We start from the raw sequence: 13,418 nt of genomic DNA, 5'->3' as shown, positions 1-13,418 counted from the left end.
CAAAACTGAGGACATACAGTAGGGTCCAAAAGTTTAAGACCACATTAAAAATTTGAGATTTTGTTAAATTTAATTTAAATTTGGAAATAAACAGGATGTTTTAGTATTTTTAAATATTTAAACCAAAGAAAGTAAATGTTCCATATCTTTAAGAGTTAATATTAATGATTCTGCACTATTTCTAGGTCCCTATTTTTTTTTACAATATGTTTATTAGATTTTTTTCAAGAATATTATGTACAAATAGACAAGTAAAAGAACACATTATGCTTAAAAAAGAATAACAAGAAGATTAAAGTGGAAAACACAAAAACACACAAAGACAAAACAAACCAGGCGTACAAACCAAGACAATGACCTATCTTCACTAGTGCATAGCCAACATTGACACAGAAAAATAAAAAAATAAAAAAAGGAAGAGGTGAGTAGCCTATCACATTGTTTCAAGGTCTCCATCAAACTCTACAAGACAGTCCAAGAATGGCTGCCAAATCTTATAGAATTCTCTAAGATTGTTAGACAGATTGTACCTGATTTTCTCCATGTGCAATAGAGATGTGAGTTCAGATAGCCACGACTTGAAAAGGGGCACTGCCTCTAACTTCCAGAGCATTAAAATGAGTCTTTTTGCAATTACCATTCCATACATAATGGTGTGCTGTACACGCATGCTTTGTGGCAACAGAAACATTGAGTATCCAAACAGTGCCGCTTGTGGGTCAGGCTTGAAAACACAATTGTACATTTCAGAGAACCATTGAAATACACTGCACCAAAAGTCATACAGTTTTGGACATGACCAGAAAAGGTGAGCTAAGGTACCATCTGCAGATTTACATCTCTGACACAAAGGGGAAACAGTAGGATATGTTTTATGCCGTTTAGTTTTAGAGTAGTGGAGTCTATGCATGACCTTAAACTGGATTAGGTGGTGTCTAGCATTAATAAAGCAATTTTGTATTCTGCTGAGACCTTCCCCCAGACAATATCATCAATCTGGATATTCAACTCCTCTTCCCAAGCACTCTTCAAAGACTGGGTGGCACAGTCCACTTGTTCAGAGAATATCGTAACAAAGCTTGAAATCAGGTGTCTTGAATCTGGTGGGCCAAGCAAAAGATTATAAATCTTACTTTCCTCAGGGAGGGATTCAAAATTATGTAAGTTTTGGCGTGCATACAGTAGTTCCTAACTTGCAGGTATCTAAAGAAATGTGTTGCTGGGAGGGAAAACTTATCTTGCAGTTGAGTAAATGAGGCAAAATGTTTATTAATGTACAAATCTTTTAGAACGACTATACCTTTTAGTTTCCAACTATAAAAGGTTGCATCAGACAGTGAAGGTGGAAATGCATGATTATGACACACAGGGGCATAGACAGAGGTACCAGATAGTTTGCAACACTTCTTAATTTGCTGCCATATTCTCAAACAGTTACGAATTATTTGGTTATTCACTTTTGAATTGGGAGGACCAGGTGTTGAGAAAAGAAGAGCTGGGAGTGAAGTATCTTTAACATCAGTCTTTCAAATGGCAACCCAGGGTGGAGTTTCTGGTGAAACACCAGGATTATAACCCTCACCCCAGTAAGCAAGAGCTCTAAGGTTCGCTGCCCAGTAATAATGCTGAAAGCATGGCAGTCCAAATCCACCCTTTTCTCTTGGTTTTTGTAGATGCTTTTTTGATATCCTATAGGCTTTAAAACCCCATATAAATGGCATGATTATTGAGTCCAACAACTTGAAGAAAGACTTGGTTAAGAAAATTGGAAGATTTTGAAAGAGATAAAGAAATCTTGTCAGAGAAACCATCTTTATAGCATTTATACGGCCCACCACTGAAAGGGGGAGTGTGCGCCACTTTCCAATATCTCCTTTTAGTTTTTCCACTTTTTCATTAAAATTCAATTTAAAAATTAATTTGGGATCTTTTGGAAGGGTTACTCCAAGGTACTTCAACTTGTCTGTCACTTTAAATGGGACTTTATGCAGGAACTCTGGTTTATGATTTTTCCCAAGAGGCATAAATTCACTTTTTTGCCAGTTGATTGTGTACCCAGAAACGTCCCCAAATGACTTAATGAGATCTAACAGAATAGGAATGGATAATTCAGGCTGTGACATAAAGATAGCCACATCATCAGCGTATAGACAGATAGTGGTCCACACCTCCTAAACGAATGGGGTTGAGAGTATCATGCTGTCTAATACGAACAGCAAGGGATTCAATACATATTGCAAAAAGGAGTGGGCTAAGGGGACATCCCTGGCGTGTCCCACGCTGTAGTCGAAATGAGGTAGACCTATCTTGATTTGTAAGAATGCAAGAGGATGGATTGGCATACAAGATTTGAATCCAGGAGATAAAACGGTGACCAAATCCAAATTCTTCCAACACCCTAAACATATATGGCATTTCTATTTGGTCAAACGCCTTCTCGGCATCTAGGCACAGAACCGCCACCTCCTGATCGTTCTTGTAGTTATGGTATATTATATTCATTAATCTTCGGACATTAAAAAATGAAAACCTGCCAGGAATAAAACCTGTTTGGTCTTTATGAACAATGGAGGTAATATGTTTATTTAACCTATTTGCCATCAGTTTTGTGAAAATTTTTAAATCAGAGTTCAGTAATGCTATTGGGCGGTAAGATGAGGGTTCAGTCTCGTCTCTCCCCTCCTTTGGAATAAGTGAGATCTAGGTCCCTATTTAAATGTAAGAAAATCTGTGATATTGATCCAGTTAACCACTTTGTACAAAAGGTCAGGTTCTCATGTCTAATCTCTTTGATTGAACCATGTGTTCAGACAACACTCTGTTGGATCATAAGGTTTTGCACAAACCTGTGGAGTCCTTGCCAGCTCGAGTGCATACTGTCATGGAAGCTATGTAATAGGCGAGAGGCTGAGGGCTATCGAAACAGAGATTGGCACCGCCCAATGTGTCTTAAGGGCCTGGTTAGGACTGGGACAGGAGACTGCGTGGGAAGACCAGGCCCTGGCACGGGAAGGACTTTGACTTTTTGACTTTGACTGATAGAAGAAATCCACCCAGTACATTTACAGTTACTGTGGAAATTATCTGTGCTTTACCTGTCCTGGGGCTTTGGAATGGGATGTGAAATAATGTTCCAGAATAGAGTTGTACTGGACTTTCCGTCTGTTCTTCTCTCTCACCCCAAGGGCTGCTGCGAATGGCGTGGCTACAAACCTAAAAACGAACATCATTTGTGTGACAAAAAAATCTCACTGAAACAAACAAAATATACTGTATAGACTTTAGAGGAATACAGACATCTACCCAACATCACAATATGATCTAAAATTTTATAGGAAAATATTTAACAGTTGTTCCACAAAATTCAGTCATACATAAGCTGATAGCTGATTAGGGGCGCAGCGCTGAGTTGGCTATAAGCCATGTATGACGAGATTGAGTGGAATAACTGTTTTATTCTATCCACATTCACTGGATTTTGAGAAACAGCATTTTTATTTTTATTTTTTGCAAATTCGATAAATAAAAACTTCATCCAAAATGTCCGACAAAATCATTTCCGCTTAGAATGTAAACAAACCGGCAAAATGACAGGAGCAATTTGTGAAAAATGCTGTAATAATAATTCTTGAAAAATAAAAAAAAGATATGTCCTTACCATCAAATACTTTCATTCCATGTTATGTTGCTCTTTTTTGTATTTTTTTGGGGTTTCGTTTTTGAGTAGTTTTCATTTCGTCCTCGGTTGGTTCAAAATGCTCCACCATGATGTTTTTTCTCTACTCACGGTATATGAGCTGATAGCCTAGTCGTAGAGTAGCCAATCAGAGCACACGATTGCTCATCTCCAGTGAATGTGGATAGAATAATTAGTGGCAGACATCAAATAATATGTTGTTGTATTGTTGTGAATACAATACAGGCCAAAGATTCTTTACAAACCATTGTTTTCGGTTTTAATTTCAATTTGAAAATACCGTCCCAAGTTTTTCTGATTTGGAGATGTATATAAAAAGAGATTCAAACCAATTAAGACAAAAATGTTGACGTGACACCAAGGGAAGGACAATATTCCAGTACTTGTCTTTGAAAAACAAAATACCATTTTGTAATTTGAATTTCAAGCTCACTTTTTCAAAAACACTTTTATTCTCTGTATTTTTTTTTTATATTTTCATGGTGAAATATGTAAAATGATGCCTATACTTGAAATTCACAACTAGAACTTTTCTTTAGCAGCTAAACACCTGATGGCTGACCGATTTCTACCGCATGCATCTGTCTTGCGGAACTTGAACCGAAATTGGGTGTGTAATAAGCATTAAAATGATTCGACATAATCAGTAATAATCCCAAAAATATTAATATACTTTCCTCTATCCAGCAGCTAGCACACTGAACACTAGCTAGCAAGCCAGATGCTAGTGCAAGTTATCATCCACCAGAGCGTGAAGTGAAGCAGCATTACTTCAGAATGTTACAATTAAAAAATGCAAAATGTTGCATTTTACTTGGATACATTTGCATATTTTGTAATACATTTCAAAAGTATGATGTGTTCTTGCCCATCCCTATATTGTTAAAAAATAATAATAAACTATTGTGAAATGAATTTCAGAGCTACTATGTACCATACTGGGGAATCAGAAAGCATTTTGGTGATTTAGTCAACCTCACGAGATCATGAAATGAGTAAAATGGGAAAATTATTCTAAAATAGTCTTAGTGTAATGAGTTATGTTTGCTTTTATGGTAAATGTGCTTAATGGCAAACATTATTGCAGTGAGAGAGAATGCTTCTTAGTGAACTCACATTTTGCTTTTGCATACGCCTGGCAAAAGTAAATATTGCAACACATCTTGTCTCTAATGTTGCACATTCAGCCATTCCTGTTTAGCTTGTCATTGAATGTTGTAATAGTACATGAGCCTTAAAGCATACTTTACATATTTACAGTGCCCGCCATGATTATTGGCACTCCTTGTAACAATTAGTGGAGAGTTAGAAAAAAAATCCACCTTTTGGTGAAGTAGCTTCATCTCACACTGAAAAAAAAGAGAAAAATCCAACCTTCAATAGAGATAAATTTATTCAAAAAAACAAGTCCCTCATCAAGAAATAATTATTTTCAACAATAACACATGTCCCACTCTTATTGATGCACCTGGAAATAATAGTGAACACAATGTAACTGAAGCATGTTTCCCATTAAATTGTACAATTTTTGTGTTGATTGGAGGAACATTCAAGCTGTAATCCATGACTTCCTGGGGTAAAAACATGAGGTGACACAGAGGCCAAATTCCTTTAGTCATCCATCAACATGGGAAAGATAAGAGAACACACAAACCAAATGAGGGAGAAGCGTGTTGACCTTCATAAGTCAGGGAATGGTTATAGAAAATAGCTACTCACTTGAAAACATCCATTTCTACTGTTAGGGCAATAATTTAAAAACAAGTGGACAACAAATGGACCTGTTACAGACTTGTCTGGAAGAGGACACAAGTTTATTTTGCTCCGTGTACAGTGAGGATGATGGTAAGAGAGGCAAAAAATCCCCAAGGATCCCTGTTAGTGAATTATAAGAAAAGTAAAATCTTTGGGTTTGCAAGTCTCCAAAATCACCATCAGACTCCACTTCCATGCCAACAGCTTATTTGGAAGGTATACCAGAAAAAAAAGCCTTTTTCTGTCAGTTAACCACAAACATAAGCACCTGAAGTTTGGGAAACACTACTACAACTTTGACTGGAACTGTGTTTTATGGTCTAATGTAACAAAAATGGAGCTTCTTGGCAATAAACACTCAAGGTGGGTTTGGTGTAAAAAGAAGGATGGCTATAATGAAAAGAACCCGATCCCAACTGTAAAATATGGTGGATGTTCTGTGATGTTTTGGGGGTGGTTTGTTTTTTTTTTCACCAAAGGCCCTGGAAACCTTGTTAGGGTGATCATCATGGACTCCGTGAAATACCAGGACATTATAAATCAAAATCTGGCTGCTTCTGCCAGGAAACTAAAACTGGGTCATCACTGGATCTTCCAGCAGGACAATGATCTGAAGCATATGTCCAAATCAACACAAAAATGGTTAGCTAACCACAGAATCAAGCTTCTGCCCTGGCCATCTCAGTCCCTTGACCTGAACCCCAGTGAAAACCTGTTGGGCGAGCTGAAGAGCAAAGGGCACAAGAGAGGGCCTCGGACCCTGGATGATCTGGAGAGATTGTATAAAGAGGAATGGTCTCAGACGCCCTGCTCTGTATCTCCAACCTTATAAAATGTTATAGAAGAGACTCAGTGCTGTTTTACTGGCAAAAGGAGATTGTACAAAGTATTAAATGCAGGGATGCAAATAATAATGGCATGTGTGTTTTTGCTGAAAATAATTATTTCTTGATGAGGGATTTGTTTTTTCTCTGAATACATGTATTTCAATTAAAGGTTGGATCTTTCTTATTTTTCAGTGTGAGATGAAGCGACTTCACCGAAAGGTGGATTTTTTCTAACCCTTTTTATTAATCTTTACAAGAGATGCCAATAATCATAGAGGGCACTGTATATTTCCTGAAATTGCTTGCATGCTTATCTGTCATCTGGTTGCTTTGAACTCACCTTTCAAAGATGTAGCGCACTATGAGGAAACCTAGTGAGTAAGGCAAGGTTATGTATAAGTGAGACACTTTGGCGTAGACCCGGCCATCTTTGTCTTCTAGATCTGCCCATGTCAGGTTGACAGGCAGCCAGAGGCGGTCCCACCAGAACCATTCACAGATGGTCCCAATCATCCCGCCCACTCTGGAGAAAAAAAAAGAATGCATATCTGTCCATCAGAACAGATTCCACACATGCATTATGCATCAGAAAGAATGTGCATTTTATCTAGTCATACCAGTAGTTGGTCCTTGATAACTGTTGCAAGGAGAAAGTGATAATATGATTAGATATGTCTGAACAAAAGCTTTGAATAGCACAGGTACAGTTATGTGAAAAAGAAAGTATTGAGGTATTTCACCTGACGTCACAGGGTCACGTGACGCCCCGGTGTCTGCCATTTTGGAGGGCAAGCTAGCTAATGTCAACAACAGTAGCTGGTAAGTTACTGTAGCAATGTTTACGTTCAGTCATTTGGATGACTGTTAAAACCTTTCAGTCTCAAGTTTTTCCTTTACTGGATTTACTAGTTTACTGAGCTAGCGCGCGCTGGCTCCCGGCCGGCTAGGGCGCGCTGGCTCCCGGCCGGCTAGTGCGCGCTGGCTCCCGGCTTGCCCGAGCACGCTAGCTCAGTAAACTAGTAAATCCAGTAAAGGAAAAACTTGAGACTGAAAGGTTTTAACAGTCATCCAAATGACTGAACGTAAACATTGCTACAGTAACATACCAGCTATGATGTTGTTGACATTAGCTAGTGCTAACAGCTAGTTGATAATACACTGCTACAACTACACCGACCCTAATAATACAGTTCTTAGTCATTGCCTGGTAACAGCAAATTTATAACGGGCCATGTCTCAACAGACTAAGAAGTTATTTCAATGACATTTAATAACATTTTGTTTATCCTGAGGACCGAAAGTAAATGAAAATGTGAACAAACCTTATAGCTTTAATAAGATGGCGACCACCGGCTCCAGGGACGACCCGCTGATGTAGGCATGTTACCCAGCCTGACACAAAATATTTGTAGGTATCCAAACTCATATACGCTTTCAGATCAATACCTGTGTATGGCGATGGGTTTTTAATGACATAGGTATACAGATCATGTGGGCTGAAGTCAGGTAAAGACGAGGGCTTCGTGTACTTCCGTACGTCAGTGAACAATCCTGGTGGAAGCAGATAAACGTTGTTCTCTAAGCCTGCTAACCTCAATTTTTGCAAATACCTCTCCCTCTGCTCGCCCTGTAAATGCCCTATGTCGCTGGATAGTGAAGGTGTTTTCTGCATCTCGCTCCTTTTTCTTTTATGTTTTTCATTTGTCGCCTTCCTCGCATTCAAACTGATTCGAGCCGTGCCGTCCAAAATGGCAGCATCACATGACTTGGTCACGTGAGTGAAATACCTCAATACCCTTTTTTACGTCTAGGTTTTAAGTCTCAGGACATAATAAAAAATCATCTGGTCCTTACCAGGTCTTAAAATTAGGTAAATACAACCTCAGATGACCAATAACACATGACATTTTCACCCTGTCATTATTTATTTAACACAAAGTAAACCAAAAATGCAGTAGCAGTGTATGATTACTATATGATTAGTGAATGTTTACTGTAGTCTATGTTTACTGCAGTGTATGATTACTGTATGATTAGAAAGTACACCCTTACTGCTTCCATAGAAATTATGAAAGCAATTAGCAGCCAGGTGTTGCTGATCAAATGAATTTGATTAATTGATCATCAGCCAGTGTGGCCACCTCTTAAAAAGCAGAAGTTTTGGCAGTTTGCTGGTCTGGAGCACTCAGGTGTATGTTAACACAATGCCAAGGAGGAAAGACATCAGCAATGATCTTAGAGAAGCAATTATTGCTGCACATCAGTCTGGGAAGGGTTATAAGGCCATTTCCAAACAATTTGAAATCCATCATTCTACTGTGAGAAAGATTATTCAGTCATGGAAAACATTCAAGACAATTGCCAATCTTTCCAGGAGTGGACGTCCCAGCAAATTTACTCCAAGGTCAGACCATGCAATGCTCAGAGAAATTGCAAAAAACCCAAGAACTACATCTAGGACTCTACAGTCCAAAGTTAGCATGTTAAATATTAAAGTTCATGACAGTACAATTACAAAAAGACTGTGCAAGTATGGCTTGTTTGGAAGGGTTGCCAGAAGAAAGCATCTTCTATCTAAAAAGAACATGGCAGCACAGCTTAGGTTTGCAAAGATGCATCTGAACAAGCCACAAGCCTTCTGGAACAATGTCCTTTGGACAGATGAGACCGAAGTGGAAATGTTTGGCCATAATGCACAGCGCCATGTTTGGTGAAAACCAAACACAGCATATCAGCACAAACACCTCATACTAACCATCAAGCACGGTGGTGGAGAGGTGATGATTTGGGCTTGTTTTTCAGCCACAGGGCCTGGGCACCTTGCAGTCATTGAGTCAACCATGAACTCCTCTGTATACCAAAGTATTCTAGAGGTAAATGTGAGGCCATCTGTCCAACAGCTAAAGCTTGGCCGCAATTGGGTCATGCAACAGGACATTGATCCCAAGCACACCAGCAAATCTACAGCAGAATGGCTGAAAAAGAAAAGAATCAAGGTGTTGGAATGGCCAAGTCAAAGTCCAGACCTCAACCCAATTGAAATGCTGTGGCGGGCTCTTAATGCCCTCAAACATGAATGAACTGAAGCAATATTGTAAAGAAGTGTGGGCCAAAATTCCTCCACAATGATGTGAGAAACTGATAAAATCATATAGAAAATGATTACTTCAAGTTATTGCTGCAAAAGGTGGTTCTACAAGCTATTGAATCATGAGGTGTACTTACTTTTTCACACATGGATTTTGCATTTTCACTTAATATTTGTTAAATAAATAATGACACGGTAGAATCTGTTGTGTGTTGCTTTGCACCTGAGGTTAGAGTTGTATAATTTTAGGACCTGGTAAGGATCAGATGATTTTTTGTTATGTCTTGATTGGTAAAACCATGTAACTGGACGAGGGTGTACTTTCTTTTTCACATGACTGTATGCATGAGTACCCAGAGGCATGCTCACATATTTGGTAGGCATCCCCTCATCCATTAATGAAAAGGAACCATCATAGGAAAATGGAGTAAGGAACCTCGCTGATTAGATTATTTGATTATTTGAGTTGTGGACCATTCTCAGCACAGCCTAAGAATGGTTCACAGCACTGGGTTAGGTTAGGTGCCACAACACAGTTGGGGGTTAGGTTAGGTGCCCTGCTCAAGGGCACTTCATCTTTAATTTTTTTTTTTTACATCCAGATGTAAAAAAAAAAAAAAAAACCCTCAATATTTGTACCAGTGTCACAACACTGACATGGCAGTACGCTATGTGCGACACCGGTACAAATCTCATCTCATCTCATCTCATCTCATCTCATTATCTCTAGCCGCTTTATCCTGTTCTACAGGGTTGCAGGCAAGCTGGAGCCTATCCCAGCTGAATACGGGCGAAAGGCGGGGTACACCCTGGACAAGTCGCCAGGTCATCACAGGGCTGACACAGAGACACAGACAACCATTCACACTCACATTCACACCTACGCTCAATTTAGAGTCACCAGTTAACCTAACCTGCATGTCTTTGGACTGTAGGGGAAGCCGGAGCACCTGGAGGAAACCCACGCGGACCGGTACAAATATTGAGGTTTTTTTTGTTTTAACATCTGGATGTCACTGCTTGGTTGAGAAACAGCCTACCGCTGAAAAAATCTCCAGCTAACAGCTGTGATGTGGTCATAAACTGACAGTGACAAAATATAGACAATGATTATCACACTCTCTCATGGATAAAAATGAGTCTTTACAAAGTGGACCAACATGGTCAGTATGTGTAAAATAAAGTGGTTATTTAGCCTCAGTGTACACAGTGTTTAAAATCTATGACAATATTGTAAAGCCTATGACTTATACTACTATAAAGATATGACTCTATATTTACTCATGGAATCACAATCACAGTAGCTGGGGGTCGCCAAAGGGCCGCCGGTTCGATTCCCAGGACAAGCAGGAAAAAATGTGAGGGGAGTTGAGTGAATGAACAGCACTTTCCCCTCCCTCTGTATCATGGATGAAGTGCCCTTGAGCAGGGCACTTAACCTAACCCCCAACTGACCCTTTATGCTGCTGTAGCATAGCTGCCCACTGCATGTGTGTGTGTGTTCACTGCTTCAGATGGGTAAAATGCAGAGGAGGAATTTTGCTGTGCTTGCGTACATGTCATAAATAAAGGCTTCTTCTTCTGTGGTTCTTTCTGTTTGTCCTACAGCTGTGCAGCTTAAACCATATTGATCAAAAAGTGGTGATTAATTTTCTCTAAAAGCAGCTCTGACAGTACACTGTCAGAAATAGGGGTACAGTAGGAGTCCATTTCTGTCCCCCAAGGTACAACCCCGATTCCAAAAAAATTAGGACAAAGTACAAAAATTGTAAATAAAAACGGAATGCAATAATTTACAAATCTCAAAAACTGATATTGTATTCACAATAGAACATAGACAACATATCAAATGTTGAAAGTGAGACATTTTGAAATTTCATGCCAAATATTGGCTCATTTGAAATTTCATGACAGCAACACATCTCAAAAAAGTTGGGACAGGGGCAATAAGAGGCTGGAAAAGTTAAAGGTACAAAAAAGGAACAGCTGGAGGACCAAATTGCAACTCATTAGGTCAATTGGCAATAGGTCATTAACATGACTGGGTATAAAAAGAGCATTGTGGAGTGGCAGCGGCTCTCAGAAGTAAAGATGGGAAGAGGATCACCAATCCCCCTAATTCTGTGCCAACAAATAGTGGCGCAATATCAGAAAGGAGTTCGACAGTGTAAAATTGCAAAGAGTTTGAACATATCATCATCTACAGTGCATAATATCATCAAAAGATTCAGAGAATCTGGAAGAATCTCTGTGCGTAAGGGTCAAGGCCGGAAAACCATACTGGGTGCCCGTGATCTTCGGGCCCTTAGACGGCACTGCATCACATACAGGCATGCTTCTGTATTGGAAATCACAAAATGGGCTCAGGAATATTTCCAGAGAACATTATCTGTGAACACAATTCACCGTGCCAGCCGCCGTTGCCAGCTAAAACTCTATAGTTCAAAGAAGAAGTCGTATCTAAACATGATCCAGAAGCGCAGACGTCTTCTCTGGGCCAAGGCTCATTTAAAATGGACTGTGGCAAAGTGGAAAACTGTTCTGTGGTCAGACGAATCAAAATTTGAAGTTCTTTATGGAAGTCAGGGATGCCGTGTCATTCGGACTAAAGAGGAGAAGGACGACCCAAGTTGTTATCAGCGCTCAGTTCAGAAGCCTGCATCTCTGATGGTGTGGGGTTGCATTAGTGCGTGTGGCATGGGCAGCTTACACATCTGGAAAGACACCATCAATGCTGAAAGGTATATCCAGGTTCTAGAGCAACATATGCTCCCATCCAGACGACGTCTCTTTCAGGGAAGACCTTACATTTTCCAACATGACAATGCCAAACCACATACTGCATCAATTACAGCATCATGGCTGCGTAGAAGAAGGGTCCGGGTACTGAACTGGCCAGCCTCCAGTCCAGATCTTTCACCCATAGAAAACATTTGGCACATCATAAAACGGAAGATACGACAAAAAAGACCTAAGGCAGTTGAGCAACTAGAATCCAACATTAGACAAGAATGGGTAAACATTCCTATCCCTAAACTTGAGTAACTTGTCTCCTCAGTCCCCAGACGTTTACAGACTGTTGTAAAGAGAAAAGGGGATGTCTCACAGTGGTAAACATGGCCTTGTCCCAACTTTTTTGAGATGTGTTGTTGTCATGAAATTTAAAATCACCTAATTTTTCTCTTTAAATGATACATTTTCTCAGTTTAAACATTTGATATGCCATCTATGTTCTATTCTGAATAAAATATGGAATTTTGAAACTTCCACATCATTGCATTCCGTTTTTATTTACAATTTGTACTTTGTCCCAATTTTTTTGGAATCGGGGTTGTACAAGCTACACTAATGTACCCCTAGGGCTTATTATTGGTCCTTACGGTAATTATGTATACCTTTTTAGGGACAAAAAGATACATATATGTTCCCAATCAGTATATAAATGGTACAAATAAGTACTACCCTAGTGACAAGCTGTTGTACCCCTAAAGGTACAATAATGTACTTTATTTTCAGAGTACAGCGTTCACTGTAATTCAAATCACAGGTTTGTATAATTACAGTCATTCTAATATGTTACAGTTTATATGCTACAGCAACAGCTCATTCACAGGGACTTGAATGGTGGACGCTCCAAAAACCTAAGTCTAATCCATCCATCCATCCATTATCTGTAGCTGCTTATCCTGTGTAGGGTCGCAGGCAAGCTGGAGCCTATCCCAGCTGACTATGGGTGAGAGGCGGGGTACACCCTGGACAAGTTACCAGGTCATCGCAGGGCTGACACATAGACACAGACAACCATTCACACTCACATTCACACGTACGGTCAATTTAGAGCCACCAATTAGCCTAACCTGCATGTCTTTGGACTGTGGGGGAAACCGGAGCACCCTGAGGAAACCCACGCAGACATGGGGAGAACATGCAAACTCCATACAGAAAGGCCCTCGCCGGCCACGGGGCTCGAACCCAGAACCTTCTTGCTGTGAGGCAACAGTGCTAACCACTACACCACCATGCCACCTAAGTCTAATAATAAACTAATTAA

General features: G+C 39.7%; 1 protein-coding gene across 3 annotated transcripts in view; it reads right to left on the bottom strand.

Annotated features, from left to right (window-relative positions):
- The window catches only part of cers3a (ceramide synthase 3a), an 85,501-nt gene that overhangs the window by 65,384 nt on the left and 6,699 nt on the right, over positions 1 to 13,418 (bottom strand). For 2 of the 3 annotated variants that reach the window (XM_060941099.1, XM_060941100.1), the window contains exons 2-3: positions 6,620 to 6,802; positions 3,096 to 3,213 (exon numbers count right to left, since the gene is read on the bottom strand). In XM_060941099.1, the coding sequence (XP_060797082.1) occupies positions 3,096 to 3,213; positions 6,620 to 6,792 (291 nt within the window). In that variant the 5' untranslated portion in view covers positions 6,793 to 6,802. Of the gene's footprint in view, positions 1 to 3,095; positions 3,214 to 6,619; positions 6,803 to 9,034; positions 9,228 to 13,418 lie in introns of those variants that run through there. The other variant, XM_060941101.1, reaches the window with a different exon arrangement.

Source organism: Neoarius graeffei, chromosome 15, assembly GCF_027579695.1.
Source record: "Neoarius graeffei isolate fNeoGra1 chromosome 15, fNeoGra1.pri, whole genome shotgun sequence".
Classification (NCBI taxonomy): domain Eukaryota; kingdom Metazoa; phylum Chordata; class Actinopteri; order Siluriformes; family Ariidae; genus Neoarius; species Neoarius graeffei.
The sequence above is the reverse complement of the archived record's forward strand: the minus strand, read 5'-3'. Positions and strand labels throughout refer to the sequence as shown.